This window comes from Haematobia irritans, chromosome 1, assembly GCF_050003625.1.
Source record: "Haematobia irritans isolate KBUSLIRL chromosome 1, ASM5000362v1, whole genome shotgun sequence".
Classification (NCBI taxonomy): domain Eukaryota; kingdom Metazoa; phylum Arthropoda; class Insecta; order Diptera; family Muscidae; genus Haematobia; species Haematobia irritans.
In genome coordinates this window covers 62,198,893-62,225,869 of record NC_134397.1, presented here as the reverse complement: position 1 = coordinate 62,225,869, position 26,977 = coordinate 62,198,893, and the positions used below count along the sequence as shown (strand labels likewise).

The following is a 26,977-nucleotide window of genomic DNA, read 5'->3' as shown; positions in this document are numbered from 1 at the left end:
ATATATTAATATACCCCTATCCTATAGTGGAGGGTATAAAAAAGCGACCAAAATTTTTGCTGGACATATATAACATATGACTCACAGAAGGGATCTTCCCAAACATAGGGAAGGAACAAAAACTGGTTCTGATAAGTAAGGGGAAAGGAGATCCGAAAGTCCCATCATCTAACCGTCACTTATATATACTACTTACAGTGGGAAAACAGAATTCATTGAATCACGAGGAGGCCAGCTCGGGAGTCAGCATAGTTTCCGACAAGAGAAGTCTACTATAGTAGGAGCCCTAAAACATATTGTCCACGTAGTATAGCCATCTAGAGAAAGGTATCAGTATAGCCGGCCAATTATTTTCAATATTTAAATGGACGATTGTATTAAGGGCATTAGAGGGCAGTTTTGACTTTCTCACCATATCTGGTGAGAAAGATACTATAATATCTCAAAAACAGAAGTCTAATATATGACACTAACCGGGGAATTAAACGTACGCAGATCACATCAGCAGTACAGTGATAAATTCCTGTCTTTGATATTTGGAATGCCAATTACAACGGCATTCTAAGAATGGATATGCTAGACGGAACAGTTTTAGTTGGATACGTTGACACCATTGCAGCGGTTATACAGGCAAGGTCAGTAAAAGAAACACAACGAAGTATGCATAAAGTGATGATACGGCTGCAGCTCATGAATTACAGATGTAATCTCATGGGTTACAGCTAGCCGCGCACAAGACGGAGCTCCTTGTACCAAGGGCGTTTGCGTTTCACAAAGAATGTTGCCTTGCTGTTGCACTACTTTTCCCCCATTGTATTTTCGCCCAAATAATAATGTCATTCCAAACATATTGCTAATTCATATTATTGTGAGGGATACAGGATCCAAAATCTATGACTGTGTCCTTCATATTTTGCAATCAATTTCGAGAATGTTGCACCTTTTTTTCCCGTTCGAAATCGCCATTAAACAGGCAAAGAAACAGGAAAGATGCTGATGGAAACAAGTAATAGGAACGACGGATAGCAAACAAGCTAATAGCGATCTAGAGAACATCAGCATTGCAAGTAACTTCTGCTTAAATGATATAGGCTGAATAAGTGACTTAATATACTGTATAAAGGGTGATACGGTCAAAATTTGGTCAATATAAACTTGACGTATTTCTTTCAATTTTGCATTTAAAAACCCCTTCATTTTGAAGGTGTGTGTGCAGAATGTTGCTCCTATTTTGATTTTGGAATTCACTCTTTAGTTGTCAAAATGCCGTCCAAGCAAGAAGAGCAGCGTATCAAAATTTTGCTCGCGCATCGCGAAAATCCGAGCTACTCGCACGCAAAGCTGGCAAAATCGCTAAAAGTTGTCAAATCAACCGTTACAAATGTAATTAAAGTGTTTGGGGAACGTTTGTCGACAGCCAGCATGTCTGGATCGGGGGGAAATCGAAAACCGGAAGCCGCTGAGACGACAAAGGTAGTTTCAAGCGAAACCCTAACCTCTCTCTCCGAGATTCCGCAAAAAAGCTCGATGTATCGTCTACAACCGTGCATCGAGCCAAAAAACGAGCCGGACTATCGACATACAAGAAGGTAGTGACTCCAAATCGCGATGATAAACAAAATACGACGGCCAAAGCGCGATCCCGGAGGCTATACACGACGATGCTGACGAAGTTTGACTGCGTGGTAATGGACGACGAAACCTACGTCAAAGCCGACTACAAGCAGCTTCCGGGACAGGAGTTTTATACGGCAAAAGGAAGGGGAAAGGTAGCAGATATTTTCAAGCACATAAAACTGTCAACGTTCGCAAAGAAATATCTCGTTTGGCAAGCCATCTGTACCTGTGGCTTGAAAAGCAGCATTTTCATAGCTTCCGGGACTGTCAACCAAGAAATTTACGTGAAAGAGTGTTTGAATAAACGTCTGCTGCCTTTCCTGAAGAAACACGGTTGTTCCGTACTGTTTTGGCCGGATTTGGCATCTTGCCATTACGGTAAAAAGGCCATGGAGTGGTACGCCGCCAACAACGTGCAGCCCTCCCAACACGCCAGAGCTCCGCCCAATTGAGAAATACTGGGCTATTGTCAAGCGGAACCTAAAGAAGACCAAAAAAACTGCTAAGGACGAGCAGCAGTTCAAGGCAAACTGGCTTTCAGCGGCGAAGAAGGAGGAGAAGGTGGCTGTACAAAATCTGATGGCAGGTGTCAAGCGTGAGGCCCGGCAATTCGGATTTGGAAAAGCGAAACCCTAACTGAATATTTTTCCTGAATTTTATACTAATTGAACTTGAAAAAGAAATTTAATTTGATTTTTTAAATAAACGATTTCACCGATTTACACGCGTTTTCCCTTGACCAAATTTTGACCGTATCACCCTTTATATGGACGACATGAGATAAAAGATAAATATAAACACACCTTCTTCTATTGTAGCAAATAGACAAATGAAAGATACACCCTAGGACAGGAGATAAGTACGATAACAACGTCAAAAATAATTGAAAATATTATATTGTGGCAGAAAATAACCCGTTTGTGAACAAATACTGTAGGCAAAGAAACATGATTTGGATAGCCTGTAGAGAAGAAACGATGACTGCCGAAGATGATAGCAGACGAATTGGAAAAATTGCCACAGATGGAGCCACCTAACAGTAATGTGGAGATCTGCATTAACATCCAGATCATTTTTTTTAGAAAATATTTTGTATTTTAAACATTTAAATTGCAAAAAACAAATCAAAAAGGCACATTTTTGAGGAAAAAATTATTGGCACATGTGGTTCTAAATTAGTTTCTTGGTACATTTAGTACTTGCTGGACATTCCTTTTTATACCCTCCACCATAGGATAGGGGTATATAAACTTTGTCATTCCGTTTGTAACACATCGAAATATTGCTCTAAGACCCCATAAAGTATATACATTCTGGGTCGTGGTGAAATTCTGAGTCGATCTGAGCATGTCCGTCCGTCTGTTGAAATCACGCTAACTCCCGAACGAAACAAGCTATCGACTTGAAACTTGGCACAAGTATTTGTTATTGATGTAGGTCGGATGGTATTGCAAATGGGCCATATCGGTCCACTTTTACGTATAGCCCCCATATAAACGGATCCCCAAATTTGGCTTGCGATTGCTCTAAGAGAAGCAAATTTCATCCGATCCGACTGAAATTTGGTACATGGTGTTAGTATATGGTCTCTAACAACCGTGCAAAAATTGGTCCACATCGGTTCATAATTACATATAGCCCCCATATAAACCGATCCCCCGATTTGGCTTGCGGAGCCTGTAAGAGAACCAAATTTCATCCTATCCGGATGAAATTTGGTACATGGTGTTTATATATGGTCTCTAACAACCATGTAAAAATTGGGCCAAATCGGTCCATAATTAGATATAGCCCCCATATAAACCCATCCCCCGATTTGGCTTGCGGAGCCTCTAAGAGAAGCAAATTTCATCCGATCCGGCTGAAATTTGGTACATGGTGTAGGTATATGTTCTCTAATGACCATGCAAAAATTGGTCCACATCGGCCCATAATTATGTATAGCCCCCATATAAGCCGATCCCCAGATTTGACCTCCGGAGCCTCTTGGAGGAGCAAACTTCATCCGATCCGGTTGAAATTTGGTACGTGGTGTTAGTATATGCAAGAATTGGTCCATATCGGTCCATAATTATATATAGCCCCCATATAAATCGATCCCCAGATTTGTCCTCCGGAGCCTCTTGGAGGAGCAAAAGTCATCCGATCCGGTTGAAATTTGGGACATGTTGTTAGAATGTTATTTCTATAGAAAATTTTGTCAAAATTGTATTTCTATAGAAAATGTTGTCATAACTTTATTTCTATAGAAAATTTTGTCAAAATTTTATTTCTATAGAAATTTTTGTCAAAATTTTATTTCTATAGAAAATTTTTTTCTAAATTTTATTTCTATAGAATTTTTTTCCAAATTTTACTTCTATAGAAAATGTTGTCAAAATTTTGTTTGGTCAAAATTCGGCCTGGCCGAACTTACGGACGTATATACTTGTTCTTCGATAACATCATCAAGTCGTCTAGACCAAGATGGGAAATTGACTACTGGGAAGATCAAACCATTGACGGAGCTAGGTCCCTACTTGTCGTTTATATGTTTGTTTGGACACATTAAAATGCTAATAAAAAGAACTTAAATTGGAACAAATGTGGAAATATAATATTTAATTTATTGCTCAAAATTTAACATTGTTCAATCCAAAAAATTAAGTTTTTCATTTAAAAAAATGCAAATAAAAAAATTAAAAAACATGTATGGACCTAACGCCGTCAATGCAACTTTTGGTATGACGCAAGCCAATTTCCCATCCTCTAAAGTGTATTGTCTTTGGTCTAGACATTGAAGGGACTAATTTTTTGTTGTTTCCGTATCTTTAAAACGTGGGGGACATTTTTCCATTAACACTGTACCAAATTTAATCAAAATCGATTAATAATAATGACCTGAATACTGTGAACAACAAATACATGGACAGACGATCGGACACCAAGGGCTAAATCAATACAGGATGTGGTTCTGAGTCGATTGGTATATATTTTATAATGCTTAAAATCAATATTTGTGGTAAGCACATTTTTCGCAGATACCCCGGCCATTACGTGGTTTAAGGTGCTGTGCCAATACTTATGTGTGGCACTGTATATACCCTACAGGAAACTGGTGCAAATTACAACTGACGGACCTATCACAGGACTGGTACCGGAGATCCAGTTTGTCGCAGTTTTTAAATAGTCATAATTTAATGATTTCCATACTCGCTTGATATAAAAATCTTATTGAATCTACACATTTAGTGAAGTAGAATCACCAGAACAATCAATTGTTCAATATATTTCAAAAGTTTTTCATTTCTGGTGCGATTTGGATAACCAAACTGAAACGGATTCCTAAGAGTTTTTCAGAGACTGGTTCATGAGGTCCCGTCTATGGAGTGCTACTACTAAAATGTCTCAGGACGTGTCCTAAGGAACGAGTCCAAAGTGTAAATTTATCCCGTCAATGGCAAAGTGAAGTGTTAAAGTGACCGGTCTTTTCCATACGTCTTGACCAGAACTAGGAGTGGTCCATGCACACCAGGGACTAGTCCTGTACCGGTCCTGTGGTTGATCCATTTCCCATAGGGTATGAACAGCTTTCGTAAATTCAATGTCTTCTTTGCAACATACTCGTACCATATTCTAGCATTTATACAATGAAGTACTTACAAAAAATCTTGTAATTAATAATTATTATAATATTATTACGTTGATTAATTATTTAACATTTCCTAGCGGATTTTTACAAGTCGTGGTATGTTTTTCTGCAATTAAAAACGAAGCTTACCATAAGTTTCCTGGAAAATTATCTAAGAATAAGAACTAAAATATTTTCTTTAAATGTGAAAGCTAAATTTAAATATAAAAGGTATTAACTTTTAATAAAAAAAAAATTAATAAATTAATTGTTTTTAACAAAAATACATGCACAAAAACTTGGTGAAGTTTTGTTTAATTAATAAATAACTTTGCATACGTTTTAATAATAGTAAACGTTTAATAATAATAATAAACCTAACTATATTCTAGCAATACTTATAGTGTATCTTTTTTCTAGAGTTAAGGATAGCAAATCAAATGAAGGGAATAAGATGAGGAGCCAAACGTAAGTGAATAGGGAAATTATATATCGTTAGAGAAAATGCAAAAAATTAAAAGTTTTCAATTCATAGAAATTAATACAGGCTGTATATATAAAAAAAAAAGAAAAACAAGTTTTTTTTTTAAGTTTTAAGATATAGAAAATAAAAGTTTTCAGACAATTCTTAGAAAAAGCTTTTGAATAATTATTTCTTCGGTAAGTGATGAATAATAGAAAATATCAAACAAAAAGTGAAAAATTAAGAAGAATCATGATTTATATGAAAAGGAGAACTAACAATTTTGAAAAGCCTTTTCTAAGAATTGCCCTTGGCCTTCATTTCATTGTAAATGATTATGGTTTAGCCAAAATAAAAGCCTAAAAATACGTATCGACTTTGGATTGGATTCGGTTTGATTTCCTGTTTTCAATAAATGTTAGGGAATAATTTGTTAGAAGGTTTTTTGTTTTTGGATTTTTTTGGGAAGTCATTTTTCAGGTTTTGTTGTATTGTTGTTTTTTTGGTTCTGGATCAGGATAAAAAATGGTTGTTGGTTGGTTTCGCAAATTTTCAATAATAGGAAGTACTTCTTCAGCATACTTATAACTTAGATCTTAAAGTTAAATTATAAAAGCTTTGTTATAGCTTAAAGCTTAAGAGAGCCTTTTGTTTAATAAATTTACATTACTTATAAGCTAATGTTTATCATCATTATTTTGTATTGATTTTATTATAAAATAAAAATATTATAATAAATAAAAACTAAGAAAAAAAAATGATTAAAAAAAAATAAAATGAAAAAATCTAAAGAAAAGAAAAACAAATAAATTTAAGAAAAAAAGTTTATTTGCGAACCTGTCCCCGCCAGTTTGGGCTCCAGTATCTGGGCCTAAGCCTTCTGGACCACCATCGGCTTCAGAAGATGAGCCACGTGACAGTACCCCTCGTATCTCACCTGGTATTACCTCTTCACTGCGATTCACTGTAAATGAGCTTTTTCCCTTTTTTCCAAAGCCCATACGTCTTTTACGACCTTTTTAATTTGTGTTTAGTTTGAAAATTCATTAGTATTATGTTTTATAAAAATTTAATTGTATGAATTTGTTTTTAATTTTTTCTAATGAAAGGTGTAATCATAGATTTTACATGTTTGTTAGTTAAACAATTTTGAAGCATACGGGTGTTATTGTTAATTGTAACAAAAATAAAACTCATAAAAATACCAACATACAAAATAATGTAAAATTTTCTATAAAAAAAAATTATTTCTAAATTAACACAAATCACAAAACAGAAAAAATACGAAAAATTAACATTTATTTAGAAAATGAAGATTTTTTTTGTTTGTTTGGAAGCTGTCTGTAATTAATAACGGCCACGAAGTATCTACTGATATATAGTTTCATTATTATATTTGCTTTTCTTGAGATCGTGGTGGAATATGTGTAAAATGCTTTAAGGATGGTTTCTTTGCTATTAGATTATATCGTTTTGACATAGTATGTACAAAAGTAACATTTCTTCTTTGAAAGAAAATGAACTATATTGGAATACAAAGAAAAACATACCTGTTGCTGATAGTTGTGAGGTGGAGTTGGATTTTTTACCCATGCCACTGCCACTTTTGGGAGAACGTTCTTGGTCCGCAGCTCCTTTTTTACGATCTTGTGCGGTATCGGATAAACTGCCATCTGCGAGAAATGAGATGAAGATGAGATAGAAGAAAAATAACGAAAATAAATTTTGAACTCAAAAAATTGTTTTAAATTATATCAATACAAGAGCCATGGTTATCTGATAAGTACTTAGCATTCTCTCAAACAAAGTTCATTGGAATCCAAAGATTTTGATCATTTCTTAAGAATTTTGCTATTGGTGCCGAGCCATAGATATGGCTTCTTTAAAAAAAAGTATTTTTTGAAAGCTATCTAAATCCAAAGAAAAACAAGTAAGGAAAGTCTAAAGTCGGGCGGGGCCGACTATATTATACCCTTCACCACTTTGTAGATCTAAATTTTCGATACCATATCACATCCGTCAAATGTGTTGGGCGCTATATATAAAGGTTTGTCCCAAATACATACATTTAAATATAGCTCGATTTGGACAGAATTTGATAGACTTTTATAAAATCTATAGGCTCAAATTTTAAGTTGGCTATTGCACTAGGGTGGAACACAATGTTAGTAAAAAATAAGTAAGGAAAGTCTAAAGTCGTGCGGGGCCGACTATATTATACCCTGCACCACTTTGTAGATCTAAATTTTCGATTCCATATCACATCCGTCAAATGTGTTGGGTGCTATATATAAAGGTTTGTCCCGAATACATACATTTAAATATCACTCGATTTGGACACACAGAAAATAATATTATAATTTTTGAGCTAACACTAAATTGTTGTTACAGAAAATTTTTAAGTTCAACAAAATTTTTGTTGATATAACAAAATGTTTGTTGATATAACAAAATTGGATGCTAAAGTGACTAAAATCGTAATTGTATTTACAAATTACGTTGTTAGCTCAAATTTAAACATAATTTTAATTGTATTGACAATCAAATTAATTGATATTTTTTTGTGTGCAGAATTTGATAGACTTTTACAAAATCTACAGACTCAAAATTTAAGTTGGCTAATGCACTAGGGTGGAACACAATTTTAGTAAAAAAATATGGGAAACATTTAATTCTGAAGCAATTTTAAGGAAACTTCGCAAAAGTTTATTTATGATTTATCGCTCGCTATATATGTATTAGAAGTTTAGGAAAATTAGAGTCATTTTTACAACTTTTCGACTAAGCAGTGGCGATTTAACAAGGAAAATGTTGGTATTTTTACCATTTAGCTATATCTAAATCTGAACCGGTTTCAATCAAATTTGGCACACATGACTATATTACTAATGGTACTCCTAGTGCAAAATTTCAACCAAATTAGGCCAAAACTCTGGCTTCGGGGGCCATATAAGTCCATATCAGGCGAAAATATATATGGAAGCTATATCTAAATCTGAATCGATTTCAATCAAATTTGGCACACATGACTATACTACCAATTGTACTACTTGTGCAAAATTTCAAGCTAATCGGGATAAAACTCTGGCTTCTGGGTCCATATAAGTGCATATCGGGCGAAAGATATATATGGGAGCTATATCTAAATTTGAACCGATTTCAATCAAATTTTGCACACTTGACTATACTACTAATTATACTTCTAGTGCAAAATTTCAACCAAATTCGGCCAAAAATCTGGCTTCTGGGGCCATATAAGTCCATATCGGGCGAAAGATATATATGGGAGCTATACCTAAATCTGAACCGATTTCAATCAAATTTTGCACACTTGACTATACGACTAAGTGTTATGTTTGTACAAAATTTCAAGCAAATCGGTATAAAACTCTGGCTGCTGGGTCCATATTAGTGCATATCGGGCGAAAGATATATATGGGAGCTATATCTAAATCCGAACCGATTTCTTCCAAAATCAATAGGGTTCTATTCTGACCCAAATTAGGAACATGTGGCAAATTTGAAGGCGATTGGACTTAAATTGCGACCTAGACTTTGATCACTAAAATGTGTTCACAGACAGACGGACGGACGGACAGACGGACATGGTTATATCGACTCAGGGACCCACCCTGAGCATTATTGCCAAAGGCACCATATGTCTATCTCGTCTCCTTCTGGGTGTTACAGACATATGCACTAACTTATAATACCCTGTTCCACAGTGTGGCTCAGGGTATAAAAATACTTTTAGACAAAATGCCTTTTTTGCAAACTTTACAATTACGCAAAATCGTAATATTTTTCCCACAATTTGTATATATTCTTGGATTTTCATACCATCAAAAATGCAAAATATGAAAGAAAATACGAAATAAAGAAATGTGTTTTTATGCCCTCCACCATAGGATGGGGGTATATTAATTTTGTCATTCCGTTTGTAACACATCGAAATACTGCTCTAAGACCCCATAAAGTATATATATATATATATTCTGGGTCGTGGTGAAATTCTGAATCGATCTGAGCATGTCCGCCCGTCCGTCCGTCTGTTGAAATCACGCTAACTTCCGAACGAAACAAGCTATCGACTTGAAACTTGCAAATGGGCCATATCGGTCCACTTTTACGTATAGCCCCCATATAAAAGGACCCCCAAATTTGGCTTGCAGATCCTCTAAGAGAAGCAAATTTCATCCGATCCTGCTGAAATTTGGTACATGGTGTTAGTATATGGTCTCTAACAACCATGGTCCACATCGTTCCATAATTATATATAGCCCCCATATGAAACGATCCCACGATTTGGCTTGCGGAGCCTCTAAGGGAAGCAAATTTCATCCGATCCGGCTGAAATTTGGTACATGGTGTAAGTATATGGTCTCTAACAACCATGCAAAAAATGGTCCACATCGGTTCATAATTATATATAGCCCCCATATAAACCGATCACCAGATTTGACCTCCGGAGCCTCTTGGAAGACCAAAATTCATCTGATTCAGTTGAAATTTGGTACGTGGTGTTAATATATGGCCTCAAACACCCATGCAAAAATTGGTCGAAATCGGTCCATAATTATAAATAGCCCCCATATAAACCGATCCCCAGAGTTGACCTCCGGAGCCCCATGGAATAGCAAAATTCATCCGATTCCGTTGAAATTTGGTACGTGATGTTAGTATATGGTATCCAACAACTATGCAGGAATTGGTTCATATTAGTCCATAATTATATATGGCCCCCATATAAACCGGTCCCCAGATTTGGTTTTGGAGCTCTTGGAGGAGCAAATTTCATCCGAGTCAGTTGAAATTTGGTACATTGTGCTAGTATATGGCCGTTAACAACCATATCGGTCAATAGTTATATATAGCCCTCAGATAAATCGATCCCCAATCACACAAAAATTGGTCCATATCAAGTTCGTAATTGTATATAGCCCCCATATAAGCCACCCCCATATTTCAATTCTGGCTCTCTGCCACGTATGGACTAACTCACAATTAAGAAAACGATGTTAAGAAGTTTTAAGATACCACAACCCAAGTAATTCGATTGTGGATGACAGTCTTTCGTAGAAGTTTCTACGCAATCCATGGTGGAGGGTACATAAGATTCGGCCTGGACGAACTTACGGACGTATATACTTTTTTTTTTGAATTTTTGAAGTCTTTACACTAGGGCAAATTTCTTACTTATTTGCAAATGAAAAAAAATAGGTTGTAGAAATTTCGCAAGCACTTTTAACATCCTTTGCACATAAAAATAATCTTTTTTATACCCTGCGCCATACTGTATTATAAGTTAGTGAATATGTTTGCAACACCCAGAAGGAGACGAGACAGACACATGATGTCTTTGGCAAAAATGCTCAGGGTGGGCTCCTGAGTCGATATAGCCATGTCCGTGTGTCTGTGAACACATTTTTGTGATCAAAGTCTAAGTGGCAGTTTTAGTTCAATCGACTTAAAATTTGGCACAAATATGTGTTTTGGCTCGGAATAGAACCCTATTGATTTTGGAAGAAATCGGTTCAGATTTAGATATAGCTCCCATATATTCCTTTCGCCCGGTAGGGACTTAAATTGCCCCAGAAGCCAGAGTTTTATCCTAATTTGCTTGAAAGAAGAAAAAGAAGAACAATTAGTACTATAGTCAAGTGTGCCAAATTTTATTGAAAACGATTAAGATTTAGATATAGCTCTCATATATATCTCTCGGCCGATATGGACTAATATGGTCTCAGAAGCCAGAGTTTTACCCCAATTTGGTTGAAATTTTGCATTTGGAGTACAATTAGTAGTGTAGTCAAGTGTGCCAAATTTTATTAAAATCGGTTCAGATTTAGATATAGCTCCCATATATATTGTTCGCCTGATTTACACTCTTATGACCACAGTGGCGAATCTTTTACTCCGTTTTACTTGAAATTTTGGACAGGAAGTGGAAGTAACAATCCAACTGTCTCTACCAAATTTGGTTGAAGCTTTTGCCCGATTTACACTCATATGACCACAGAATCCAATTTTTTACTCCGATTTAGTTGAAATTTTGCACAGGAAGTGCACGCAAAGAAAAAAAACGTTTGGAAAAAGTGTACCGAAAACGTTTTTCTTTTGTTAGAGTTTTTTGAATTGCTTCGAAAATTTTAAACTTTTATCACCAAAAAAATTCGTTTGTTACAAAATTTTTATTTTTTCAATAAAAAAAGTTATTTTTGAAACAACAACACAGTCCATTTCGTTTATATCAAACACTGTTCTTTTCTGACTTTAGGTCTTTAATACGACACATTTTACAGTTCAAAATTTAATATACTACAATGTAATGTTGAACATTTTTTCGGAATCTTCCGAACATATCTGGAATATATGTTAAAAAAAAAGCAGGGATCGAACCCACGACCCTTGGCATGCAAGTCGGACGTAGCAACCACTGCTCCACGGTGCCAAACTAAATGTTTGTTTCTGGTAAATAAACTTTGTTTATTCGGTTCGTGGGCGCCGCAAGTTATGCTATATAAATATAACTTATATGGATATTTATCTATTGATGACCATAACGCGTACATAGCTCAGTGGTTAGTGTGTTGGCTTACAAAATGCATGGTCCGCGGTTCGATTCTCCGTCCAGGCAAAAGGTAAAAAAAAATTAAAAATTTATAAAATCGTATAATTTCTTCTACCTTGTTGGTATTACAGGAAAAGGTGTTAAGAACTAAAAAACCTCGTGGATGTGAGAAAGATGTGAGGGAAAATGCAATTAGCAAGAAAACATTTTTTTTTTTTTTGAGTTTGTCTTTATGAAATTGTTTTTACATCCTAGAAAAGAATAAATGTTTATCACAAAAAGTATATACTTTTCTTCCAAATACACTTCCTTACAGCGAAAAGCAAATGAGAAAGGAACTTTGTTTGTCTAAAATTTCGTTTGGGAGGAAAGAATTATTTTTTTGGGTGTGGAATTAACATTCCAACTCTCTGTACCAAATTTGGTTGAAGTCGGTTCAGATTTAGATATAGCTCCCATATATAGTTTTTGCCCGATTTACACTCATATGACGGGAGGCCAATTTTTTATTCCGATCTAGTTGAAATTTTGCACAGGGAGTAGAATTAACATTGTAGCAAATTTGGTTGAAATCGGTTGAGTTAGATATACCAAAATACCAACATTTTCCTTGTAAAATCGCCACTGATTCTAATACAGCAAAAAAGTGGAGCACTATTTCAGCAGAATTGTAAGGGAGAGAGGCAGTACCATCTGCTTCCAAAACAACCGAATCAGCGCTTATTTCTGTGGGCGATGTCCCGATTTAGAGCAGCTTCTACATAGCGCTGATATAATTGCTCATTTTAATAGAAATATATATAAAATATATATCGAGCGATAAATCATAAATAATCTTTTGCGAAGTTTCCTTAAAAATTGCTTCAGATTTAAATGTTTCCCATATTTTTTTTACTAACATTGTGTTCTACCCTAGTGCATTAGCCGACTTAAATTTTGAGTATATATATTTTGTAGAAATCTATCAAATTCTGTCCAGATCGAGTGATATTTAAATGTATGTATTTGGGACAAACCTTTATATATAGCACCCAACACATTTGACGGATGTGATATGGTATCGAAAATTTTGATGTAAAAAGTGGTGCAGGGTATAATATAGTCGACCCCGCCCGAATTTAGACTTTCCTTACTTGTTTTCAAATGCGAAGTAATATAAAGATTTATTAAAGGGTTTGGTATTGATTCCGAGCCAAAGAAGCGGATAATTCATGTAATGATACATTTAAGATACAATTCTCATCTCATATTTTTAAAGGCTTTTCAGCTTTATAGTCAAGATGCAATATGTCAAAAGTATTATGTAGGATTTCATTAATTTTGAAGATTTTTTAACAATTATTAAAGCCAAATTTACTTTATTAAAACGAAATTTTCTTTCATGTTAGGATACCCTATCATAAGTCGAATCACTTAACTATAAAGACAAAATGACATCATTGAAAAGTTTATCGACTTTTGGACATGGAAAAAACTTTATATCAGAGAAATTCGTCTTCAATGCTAAGTAAAATTTGCGTTCGTATTTTAGGTACATGAAATCTTTGGCCTCACCACAATGTTTTTTTTTCAGTGCGTCCAATTCTTTATTTATTCGCAATTGAAAACAAAACCAGGTTGTAGAAATTTCGCATGAATTTTTTACATCCTTTACACACGAACATAATTTATTTTTTGCAATCGCGGACGGATGGACGACCGGATATATATACTTGATGGAGTCCGAGACCAGTATTTCGATTCATCACAAACGAATGAGAAATTTAGTATGTGGTGGAAAGTATATAAAGAATATACAGTCGAAAAATCAGACGGGATCATATAATAATTTCAATTAGAAATCGCTCATCTGTGTGTCTAATTAGATGCCTCTGAAATCAGATTGGGAGATCTATGTGATAGTTACCCCAAACCATGGACCGGTGTAAATTAAAATTTAACATAATTCTTTGTGGACCTAAAATACCCTTACATTCTGGATAAAAAATGTGGTCCATAATGCTCAATCAATTTTGGAGGTCGGTTTATATGGGGGGCTATATCAAAAGGAAACCCGATAGAGCCCATCTTCGAACTTGACCTGCTGGTAAACAAAACCGAATCTCTGCCAAATTTCAGAATGATAGCTCCATTTTTTAAGGCTATAACATGACTACATACTAAAGGACATTGTTTGAAGTCTTAGTATTCTCTCTCTTTGATAAAGAATATATATTTTATATAATTTGTATAGTATAAAAAAAAAAGATTTTACTCACCGACTTTATCATCTGGATTTGCCTCATCTTTTTTCGCATCAGCCCCTTCACCATCAGGTTTTGGATCGACATATTCACTAAAATCATCGTCCAACATTGCATCAATGGCATCCCAATCGATGGCATCAACGGCAGCATCAGGATCAACATCGGCATCCGTTGCCGCACCACCCGTCATTGTTGGATCGGCAGCAGCATTGTCCATTGTGGCAGTTGTTGATGTGCCCGCCATGCCCGCATTCGTTGATGATGATGTGGTTGTTGTTTGGTTGGTGGTGGTGGTGATATTTGTGGTTTGAATGATTGTTGTTGAGGATGAGATCGTTCCGTCAGCGTTAACGTTAGCGTCGTTTGTGGTGGTTGAATGTTTCAATGAGGCACGTTTATTGGGTGATGTTGTGGAATTTGCGACACCATGATGGGAATTTGCAAAAGAGGAAGAAGAAGCAGCATTATTAGCATTATTACTACCGGCCATAGTAGTGCCGGTGGTGCCAGTCGCAGTGCCACCTCCACTGGCACTGCCACTCCCACTGCCAGCCTTCAATGACTGTTGGTCTAAAACTTCTTTCCCTCTTTGTCTAAGACTACTACCGCTACCACTAACTGGCATAGCACTACCGCTACCACTACTACTATACTGGCGATTCGTGTTGGAATGTTGTGAGGTGTTGTGATGGTGGGCGGCAACACGATCGCCGTAATCATCGTACTCAAAGTACTCGGGCTGATCATTAATACTGACGAGATTACTGCGATCGCTGCCTGTTTCGTATTGTTGCTGTTGGTGGCGACTACTCCTCTTTGACGAGGCAGTAGCCAAGGCTGATTGACGTGGTCCCCCCGAACGGCTGCTATCGTATTGTTCGCCAACAGGTCCTGGTCTCTCGCCACTACCACTGTGGCCATTGACCATGCCTCCGCCTCCACCGCCACCATGCGGCATTGATGCAGACGATTTGTGTGGATCCGAGCCCATCATGGAGGCATCGTCATCGTACGGCATGCGCGAACCCCCTTCGACGGGGGAAAAATTGTGAGCATTTTGTGCGCTAGGAGGGTGCGGCAAGTTACGACGACGTTTCATATACGGTCCCGATGGCCCATAAAGTTTGTCATGTGTCGAACGGTCCAGGTCTAGTGACATGTGATTGCGCCCACGCATATCGAAACGACGCCGTGAGTCTCGAAACTGCGAGGGAGCAACACCTCGTCTGGTCCAACCAACGTCCGAGTCGTATGTAATGGTGACAATTTTGTCATCGGTTACTAGGAAATGAGAATGGCTCAGTGGATTCGAAGCGTTTACATTGGCCCCCATATATGATTGGCGTATATTGGTCTCTGAGCCATAACGTCGGGAGAGTTCTTCGTCGAATTGGGCTGGATAGACTTCATCCTCATAGCGTATGCGTCTGCGACCCCAACTTTTGGCGTGCAAGTCATCATAATCGAGTGAACGCGATTGGCCCTCTTGAAACATTTTTCGTCGATCTAACGAGGGTCGACCTGTGGGAATACCGATTTTTGGTTTCTTTAGGATCGATGGTGGCTGTGCCCTGCCCTCCGCAATGGGCACAGCCGATACCAGAGCATCTTCGCTTAGTTGGCGCGATAATCGCAAAACAGACTGTGTGGGCAATTGGGGAGGAGGAGCCAGGGAGGACTTGGCTTTTTTGTGCGCTGTAGGAGTGGGGGTATGGACATGATAAGTGGGGACCGCCCCTAGGTCTAACTGAGGTGCTGTTAGGCCACTAACAAAATGCTGATCCACACATTCGCCGCACATTGCTGGATCGGTGGTGGGCAGTGAAGGCTCCGACGATGATGGTTGGAACATAGAAAGCGATGGTCTTCTCAACAGCTGCTCGGCTGTGTAGGGATAGGTCATGGGGTTATGCTGCGGATGTGGATGGGCATCTATCAAACAATATGGATCGGGGCAAGCCCCTATGGTGACGCCTGATGAGGCCAAAGCCGCATTGGTCGATAATACTACAGGCTGACTACCATTTTGACAGTGACTACAGGTATTGTCGTAATGATCGCGTATGTAACCGACATAGGATGATGGTGACGAAGACACGGTGTGAGCATGAACGTGAGCCGAATCAGCTGTTAGGCCAACGCGAGGTGGGTGCTGGCGAAAAAAGTTCACAACGGGTGATGTCAGACGCTTAAGACCACGCAATGCAGTCGCGCTACTACCACTGCCTGCGGCCGCCTCCGCTTCCAAAGCGTCTATACAACAATCGGGCGTAAAACCGGGATCGGAAGGGAAATGCGTGAAATTGGCAGCATGCGGTTGATACTCGGGAAATTGTATGGTGGGAATCGTATGTGGTGGTGGGTGTGGTGGAGGTGGGTATTGAGGTGGATTGAATGTACTGAGTTGTTGTGGTGTTTGTGTAAGAGGATCTTGAGTGACAATGGCGCCGCTACCGCCGCCGGTGTTGTCCATTAGCATGAGATTGGGATTGGCTGGATCGAGAAAATACTGCTCGACCAAATCGCCACTATTGTCGGTCACCATGAGTTGTGTTGGCAGTTGTGGTTGTGTTTGTAGTCCAGCTGCTGCCGCTACTGCTGCTGCTGCGGCTGCCGTATTCGGTGGTGATTCACTGGCCGCCAATTCGGCAAGACGTTGCAAGTGCTCGAGCTGCTCCAGCAGCTGCATTTGTTGCGTTGTCGTCTGCACATGGGCAGGCGTATGAAATGTTCCCATGGGCAAATAATCACAGTCATCCACTTCGATTGTGTTCGAGCGAAAACGCTCAAAAAAGCCACCTCTGCCGCCGTCGTCGCCGCCACCTAGACGCATTGGCGGACCTACAGTTTGCATACTGTTTGGTCCAAAATAAGAGCGCCAATTTCTTGGTAAGCTACTGTTACTTGCAAATCAAGTATGTTTGGGTATGTGTGTGTTTTCAACATTTGTATAATTAGCGATATAGCGACCGCAGTATCCCATGTTTGTGTGGGTGAGTGTTTATGTAATGTAGTGTGGTGGCATACGCACGGCAGGCACATGCAATTGAGTGAGTGGTTGGGTGAGTGGCAAGCCAAAACGATGAAAGAGTTATTTGATTTCGTGAGAGAAGGAGGTGGGTGGATTATCAGAGTTAAAGAAGCCAAATTATAAGAAACGTAACGTAAATATTTAATGAAATCGTGACGTCCGAGTATGAATCAGATATTAGTGACAGTTAGTGGGAGAGTGAGTAAACGAGAGATAGAGATAGAGAGAGAGAATGTGAATGTTGATCGTTTTATGTATGACAATACATGGAGACATGAACACGTGATAAATGTGAGAGTGACAGACATATTATTGTTATTACACATGTAGTTATTGTTGTTGTCGTTGAGTGTCATTTGAAGGCATTTGAGAAGCATTTGAAACACAAAATAAAGCGCAGCCGTCACGTGAGTCGTACGTTGGTGGATTGGTTGAGTGAGAAGTTGAAATTCACGTTTTGAGTCGAGTTGGTTAGTCGTTGTTGTTGGTATTGTTGTAGAAAAGAACACATAAAGAAAAGGGAACAAAAAGAACAAAGACATAGTGAACATAACAAAGAAAGTTGGCATGTATTGGCTTGTTTTTCTTGTAGTTTTGTTGTATTTCTTGCTGGAGACTTGAGTTTTGAATTTGGAGAGATATCGAATGATTAGTTTTTCATTGCATTTCGCCACAAAAGTGAGAAGATTTTTTGTTTTTTTTTCAATTTTTGCTATAGCCAGATTTTGGTAGGAATCGAACATAATAGTGAGGGTTAGGAACTGGGAATGTGTTACAAAATAGTTTTTTTGTTTTTGTGATTAATTTAAAAAAGCCAAATTGAAATTACACCTTAGATTTTCAATTGCTTCCTTCAAACAAAACATATTAGTATACTAATTAATATTGTAACATATTTTTAAAAAAAGCTTATTTATCTTGAATTTGTATAATCAATGTGAAGGATACTTTTATAATAAAATATAATTAACTTTTCGCCAAAAAAAAAAAAAAAAAAACAGACAGAATGTGTTAGTGGTTAAGAGCTTTTATTTTTAAGCTTCCAATTCCATAATAAAGTGAAAAAAGCTTTATATTTTAGATTTTCTGTTCAAAAGTTGTTTTGGTTTTTTTTTTTTCTGTATCAATACAAAAATTTTCATCGAACTTTTAATACTCACCTAAGTCCTCGGGACCCTCTTAGTCGTTCGGATTGCGTTGAAAACGAACTCGATGTCACACTAACCAATGACTCAATATCTGAATCTCCAAATTCGCCCATGTAATCTTTGTCGGGCGATAACGAATGTCTTGGCCTCATACGTGTCTCCATTGAATGAAGATCACTGTCGGATAGCCCCGTATAGTGTCGCTCCCAGCCACCACCACCAGTACTACGATATAGTGGTTGATGATGCGGTTGTCGTGTGCGATGTCGACCGAAACGACCGTTACCCGAGGAGGATAAGCGTTCGTCGAACTCTTGCCCCAAACGATCGCGTATCATGGCGCTGCGCGATGTTTGAGGTACCTGAAAAAAAAAAACACAAGTTGCAAAACAATACCTAAATAAGTAATCAAATAAATTACAGAGATTCCAAAGAAACAAAATATAAAATAATAAAATATTTCCTATTGTATTTGAAAACATAATCAAATAAAAAAAATAATTTTTTAATCAAATTAAAAAATTAAATCAGTTAAAAAAATGATTCCCATGCTGAAATATGAGACCTTCGCGGTATTGTACATGGAAAAGCCAATAAACGAACAATAATAATAGTACTACCAATTGGACATTTTTGATTACTATCGCAAGAACATGTCATATAAAGAAAGTACTTCCCTGCAGTATTACCAAAAGCAGAAATTTTAGTCGTGTAGGAGGGTAAAAAATGTAGTGTATGAGAAATAAACAACAAATATATTGAGGTAACCGAAATTATGCGGTGAATGTAAGTCATTATTCTTAAGCATGCGGTATTGCTGAGAGTATGGCACAAATGATCTTGGTAAGCAGTGTCTCACCTCAACTACTTACCCAGGCTTTGCTGGGATTTATTAGTTGATTAAATTTTGACTCAAATGCAAAACAAAAACAAGTAAGTAAAGTCTAAAGTCGGGCGGGGCCGACTATATTATACCCTTCACCCCTATGTAGGCCAAAATTTGTGTTACCACCTCAATTACTTCACATTTGCTGGAAGCTATATAAAGGAGACAATTTTTTTACTTCTACAAAATCTCTAGAATTAAAATTTAAATCGGCTAACTCTATCCAGTTAATTGGAGGAAACTTCTATTGAAAATAGGTCTAAAATGTGTGACAGTCTACCATATTTTCCCAACTCTGGTGTACGTATTGTTACTAATTTGATAATTATAGATATAAGTTTATTTAAATTAGTTTCCGTTAATTTAAAATTTCAAATTGTAACGATAAAATTTCGCTATCACTTGTTGGAATCATCTATTCATTTTCTAGTATTTTCCTGAATTTCTTTTATGTTCTTTTGTTTGCTTACCGAAATGTTAGTTCTTACTCTCTCATAGAATAGCAACCCCTTTGCTTTGTTATTCTGCATCCTCATTTCATTTCATTTCATTGTCTATTGTCATTATTTTTGTTGTTGTAGTAATGCGAGCATATATCTATGTGAGTGTGTATGTGTTTGGCAGCCACCAGATGAACAACTTAATGGTCGTAGATCCTTCTAGCATTGTCTAAGAATGTTCTGGCGTTGCCAGAATATTGTAGTGCTACCAGAATGTTCTCGTATTGCCACACCGTCATATATAAAAGCGCTCGCATGCTGCTAACGAGTCAGTCTTAATTAAAGCGTCAAACGAATAACTTCAGTGTGAACGAATTGTAAATTGTGAAGTCATAGTAAATAAATTGTAGATTGTCGTTATTTAAAAGAACTGTGTTTTAATTGTCGGGTAATTAAAAAACGCCTAAATATAAAAACGTAACAGTATATATGGGAGCTACACCCAGAAAAAAGGGGCTCTAATGCCAACTGAACTTTATTTTAGTTCATGAAGATTAGTTGATTTTAGTTAAATTTTGCACGATATGAGTAAATGTTCCTTATTTGAATAATTTTTAGCTAACTTTAATGACGTGAACTAAAAATAAGAAAAAAAGTTGTATACAAATATAGTGCACAATTTTACTAAAAAATAAAATAGTTCATATTTTCCTAAAATGGCGGAAGTTTGCTTAAATTGAGTTCATAAGTCTTTCAAATGAGTAAATTTTACTAAAATTGTACCTGTCATGAACTTCGTATAGCGCTAAAGACATTTTAACAATTTTTAAATCAATTTTTTTCTTTCAACATATGAAATTTTCTTAAGCAACAGAAAAAAATTAATTATTTTTAAAATTTTTTCTTCAATTCGACAAAAAGTATTAACTTATTTGTAACATGTTGCGATTTGAACACTATTTTAGTTAAAATTTTTTAATTTTTTGGGTGTATATATAATCTTAGCCGATTTGGACTAAATTTGACATGTATAGTTAGAATAATAACTCTGCTATCTATGCAAAATTTCACGTAAATGGGAGTATAACTTTGGCCCCCCTGGTCATATGAGTGCAAATCGGACGTAAGATATATATGGGAGCCATATCTAAATCTGAACCGATTTCAAACAAATTTGGCACAATTACCGCTACTACTAAACGTACTCCTTGTGCGAAATTTGAAGCAAATAAAGGCAAACCCCTGGATTTTGAGGCCATATAAGTTCAAATCGGACGAAAGATATATATGGGAGCTATATCTAAATCTGAACCGATTTTGAGCATATTTGGCACATACAATAGTATCGTTACAAGTACCGCTTGTGCAAAATTTGAAGTAAGTCAGGGCAAAACTCTGGCTTTTGAGACCATATAAGTCCAAATCGGGCGAAAGATATATATGTGAGCTATATCTAAATCTGAACCGATTTTAACAAAATTTGACACACTTACACACAAAATTTTTTTTTTTCTGATTCAATCACGAAATTAATTGATCCAATTAATTTTTAATTGAAATGTCTTCAATCACAGAAATGATAGTATCAATTAAAAAATTAATTGAAGGTCCATTAAAAAGTTAATTGATCCAATTAAAAAATTAATTGATACTATTATTTTTGTGATTGATTTTTGTTTCAATTAAAAAATTTGTTGAATCTATTAAATTTTTAATTGAATATTTTTTAAAACTCAATTAAAATTTTAACTGGAAAAATGTTCGTGAAATTTTTTTGTGTGTAACAATACTATTAAACGTACCCCTTGGCTTTTGTGGCCATATAAGTTCAAATCGGACGAAAGATATATATGGGAGCTATATCTAAATTTGAACCGATTTCAATCAAATTTACCAAGCATGGGTAGAATATCAATTCTACCCTCTGTGCAAAATTTCTCGAAGATTGGTAGTAAACTTAGGCCTCTGTGGTCATATGAGTCTAAATCGGACGAAAAATATATATGGGAGCTATTTTCGAGATTCATAAAATATTTGGATGTACGGCATTTCAAGAAAATCGGTTGATAAACACGATTTTCTTGAAATGCCGTAAGATTTTCGAGATCGGGGATAAATATATATGGCAGCTATATCTACATCTGAACCGATATTTTCCAAAACCAATAGCGATTGTCTCTGTCCCAAGAAACGGCCCAATGCCAAATTTGAGGACGATCGGACTTAAATTGCGAGCTGTACTTTGTGCACAAAATTACATATACAGACAGACGGACGGACAGACAGACGCACATCGCTAAATCGACTCAGAATTTAATTCTAAGCCGATCGGTATACTAAAAGATGGGTCGATGACCACTATTTCTTGGCGTTACAGACAAATGCACAAACTTATTATACTCTGTACCACAGTAGTGGTGAAGGGTATAATAATATGTTTGACTGGAACACTAATTTTTAGCATTTGTTACCAACTATTGTTGACAAACACCCACAAAAAGGCAAAAAGATTTCATAAAATAGAATATTTTGTAGAATCATTATTTCTATGAAATTCGATTATGAAAAATCGAATATTCGAATTTTGATTTGTAAAAATAATCGAAAATCGATTTTTGATTAAAAGTGAATAATTGAAAAGCCGAAAAATCGATTATTGGTTTCCACTATAGACTTTTTGGTTAAAAATTCAACATCAAGAATTGATTAGTCGATTCTTAAAAAATTATCAACAGTCGGATTAGTGGAATTTGAAGATTTTAAAAAGGCGACTTCGAATAGTCGATTTTCGACTTTTGTATCTCTAAGTTCGTGATCATATTGTATATTCTGCTAGTGCCTAATTAATAAACGCTATCAGTTATCACTTTCCTCACACCTATGATAACTGTTATAACGATTGTGGTTTTATCAGACAAAATGAATCAAACGAAAATTCGCAGTCGAAAGTGTCTGAATGTACAAAAAAAATTGGAAATGGCTTTCATGTAAAACTTAAAAGTTTGTATTTCATTATTCATTATCTACTTACCTTTGGCAGTTGTCTCTTTTTTGGTGAACCCGTTGGTGTGGCAGTCGCCGAACGCGATTGAAAACGTTGCTGTTGCGATGATGACGTGCCTACACCACTATCATAGGGCGTGACAATTGAGGTCGCACCACTATATGGTGGTATACTACCTATATCGTGACCTCGATATTCTGGTGGTGACAGGGAACCACGCCTTGGACTTGTACTGCGATAATAACCGCTGTGGTAAGCATCACCGGGGGCTGCCGAATGACTGCGTTGATTTAGACTCATGCCACCGGGACCAGTGGTTGGAACACCATTACGACGAAAATAACCACTTTGAGCACCGGGAGCCTATAACACATAACGTGCAAGGAAACGATGGAAAGCAAATGATATAGGATATTAAAATTTAGTATTATACAAAAATTTTCTATTGAAATGATAAATTATATAAGTTTATATTTCGATTGGCATTGTTGAATAATCAAAATGTAAAAAAATTTATATAGATGTTTAATTATATTTTTTTGAATAATTGATATATTCCTTAACTTTAGTTATAAATTATAAAACTCATAATAAACTTGTAACCGACTTAAAACATAAGTGGTGAAGGTGGGAAGTTATATATTTTCTGTTTATGGTTTCTAAAATCTACACAAAAATTTAATGGAATAAAAGGTAACGTTCGAAATTAATAAAAAGCTTGAAGAAATTCACATTTAGAGTTGAAGGAAAAATTTGAACTTTTCAAAATAGCAATAATAAGTTAGCCTTTGGTACAGCTTGGGTTGGTATAAAGGAAAGTAATTTAAATATTTTAATAGGAATCGAAGGTGAAACTAATATGTGTTCCAATATTTTTGAAGGGAATAAGCGAAATGTGCTCTTCTATTTGTTAGGTTAACTACAAATCAGGAGGGTTAATAGATGTTTAGGATTGAGAATTTAAAAGTAAAATAATAGAAAGTGAATTTGTACCTATGATTGCATATTTGGAGACTAAAATGAATCAATTTTTGATCTGTATTCGTTTTATATACTCAAAAAAAATCAGTTTTTTTTCCAAAATCAAAGACACGGTTTCTTTGCAATTTTGTGGGATTAAATTAAAAGTACGATTTTCCATTTTATGGATTATTACGAGATAAATGTCTACCTTAAAATTCAATCGATATCCAAAATAACTCCAAAGTAATCAAACATCAAGGATGCAATTTTTTGAAATAAATAAATCCTTACCATGTTCTCAAAACTTTTTATACCCACCACCATAGAATGGTAACTTTGGTGTAATAAGTTTGTCATTCCGTTTGTAACACATCGAAATATCGATTTCCGACTATATAAAGTGTATATATTCTGGATCAGGAAGAAATTCTAAGACGATATAAGCATGTCCGGCTGTACGTCTGTCTGTTGTAATCACGCTACAGTCTTCAATAATGGAGCTATCGTCCTGAAATTTGGCACAGAATCGTCATTTGTCTGTACGCAGGCCAAGTTCGAAAATGGGCTACATAGGCCCGATTTGGGGTCTTGGGCTTATAGAAACCATAATTTTTATCCAATTTGCCTGAAATAGGAAATCTAGAAGTATTCTAGAAACATAAAGAGGTGTGCCGAAAATGCTGATTATCGGACCATGTTTTGATATAGCCCCCATATAGACCGATCTCCCGATTTGAATTCTTGGGCTTCTAGAATCCATAGTTTTTATCCAATTTGCCTGAAATTGGAAATCTAGAAGTATTCTAGGACCATAAAGAGGTGTGCCGAAAACGGTGATTATCGCACCATGTTTTGATATAGTCCCCATATAGACCGATCTCCCGATTTTGCTACTTGGACTTCTAGAATCCGTAGTTTTTATCAAATTTGCCTGAAATTGGATATCTAGAGGTATTCTAGGACCATAAAGAGGTGTACCGAAAATGGTGAGTATCGGTCCATGTTTTGGTATAGACTCCATATAGGCCGATCTTCAGTTATTACTTCTTGGGCTTCTAGAATCCGTAGTTTTTATCTAATTTACCAGAAATTGGTACAGCCCCCGTACAAACCGGCCTTCCGATTTGGGGTCTAGATTCTAAAACTACAATTAGATGTGCTGAATATTGTGTATATCCCTCCATGTTTTTGGCATGGTCCGCATTAGACCGATCTTCCGATTTAACTCCTAGGGTTTCTACAAATTGTAGTTTTTATCCGATTTGCCACAAATTAAAAATATACTGGCATTTTAGATCCACAAAAAAGTGTATACGATTTAGTTTTTATCGGTCCATTTGGTGAGGCCTCCGTATAGACCGATTTCTGATCTTGAGGGTACAGAAGGTGCACTGATCCTGAAAATTTCTTGAAACTGAATGCAAAATTTCCAGATTTTACTTCTCGTAATCATTTAAATATTTAAGTGGGGTAAAAATCTACAGATTTTAGATTTTAAATCAAGGCGTTATTTTATCATTTTCTTGCACACTTACAATAGATGTTTATGATTCCTCTAAAACTGAAACAAAGAATGGATTTATTAAGTCCAGAATCTGATCTAGTCTTCATAGATAAAATCTTTACATTTATCTTCGGAAAGTGTACTGGTTGAACTGATCTGCTTGGGAAAATATCTGTCACCAAACCCCCCTGAAATTTTCAAAAGTAACTAGTATATTTGATTCATGGTGATGGGTATCTAAGATTCGGCCCGGCCGAACTTACTTCTGTATATACTTGTTGCTATCTAATTCTTTTTATCACAATGTCAGTTATCTAAACGACTACTTCTTTTACCCCCATTTTTATGAAGCTCCGTTAGTGCTACGTTAGCTAACGAACTCTAGTTAGGAAATAAACTGCTACCACACTGATGAACTTCTCTCCTATCACTGAGTGCTGCCCGAATCCATATTAAGCTCAATGACAGGGGACCTCCTTTTTATAGCCGAGTCCGAACGGCGTTCCTCATTGCAGTGAAACCACTTAGAGAAGCTTTGAAACCCTCAGAAATGTCACCAGCATTACTGAGGTGGGATAATCCACCGCTGAAAAACTTTTTGGTGTTCGGTCGAAGCAGGAATCGAACCCACGACCTTGTGTATGCAAGGCGGGCATGCTAACCATTGCACCACGGTGGCTCCCAACATTAGGGATAATCTGGCACTATTTCTCAAAATAATGCCAAATGTGCCAAAGGAAGTGGATTACACTCTGTCGAAACGTCTTTCCAACATGCAATAAAGTATTCCTCAACACGAAAACGGCCATAGACTGCTCCAAATATCTTAACGAGATGGTTCAGCAGTGCAATATTTGCCCAATATGGTTGTCTGATCACAGCAACATGCAAGGTTACTGCGAAGCATATGAGTTACTTATTCCAGGAGAACTAGAATATGTTGATGTGCCTCTGGCTACTACGTGAGAAGGCTGTTATGATGGTGAATGTGCGATGAGAGAATTGCAAGGATTGCAACAACACCTACCAAATATAGCAAAACTCTCAGATATCACTCTTGATATCTATACTAACGTGACACCGTCTTATAGAATTGAAAACTATTCAATCCGCAATGGAGGAGGAATTATTGGAAATAAAATCGCACGTTAGAATCTCATGAAGAGCGTAAACCAAAGAAAGATTAATGCTGAAAATTAGCAAGGTGGTTTATTCAGATAAGCTTCTAAATATTATTTTTTTTTTGCTGGGGCGAAGTACACAATTTTACAAAATTTCTCACAAAGTTGTTTATGATTATTTTAAAGTAGTATATTTTACCTAAATTTTATTGGTCTTGAATCTGGTATGACATAAATTTTAACTCATTTTTTTTTCAAGCAAATTATAGACAAGATACATTAATAGTAGCAAAAGGTATAGAAATTGTTTTCGAATGGGTTTGAAACTTTGCCTTACTTTTAAAAGATATTTGTTTTGATATAAAAAGCTTTC

At 36.3% G+C, this 26,977-nt stretch overlaps 1 protein-coding gene across 1 annotated transcript in view; it reads right to left on the bottom strand.

The window, feature by feature from the left end:
- The window catches only part of Rim (Rab3 interacting molecule), a 196,056-nt gene that overhangs the window by 25,391 nt on the left and 143,688 nt on the right, over positions 1-26,977 (bottom strand). The window contains exons 15-18 of the mRNA XM_075290574.1: positions 23,044-23,379; positions 18,699-19,048; positions 14,520-14,596; positions 7,241-7,363 (exon numbers count right to left, since the gene is read on the bottom strand). Coding sequence (XP_075146689.1) covers positions 7,241-7,363; positions 14,520-14,596; positions 18,699-19,048; positions 23,044-23,379 — 886 coding nt within the window. The remainder of the gene's footprint in view (positions 1-7,240; positions 7,364-14,519; positions 14,597-18,698; positions 19,049-23,043; positions 23,380-26,977) is intronic.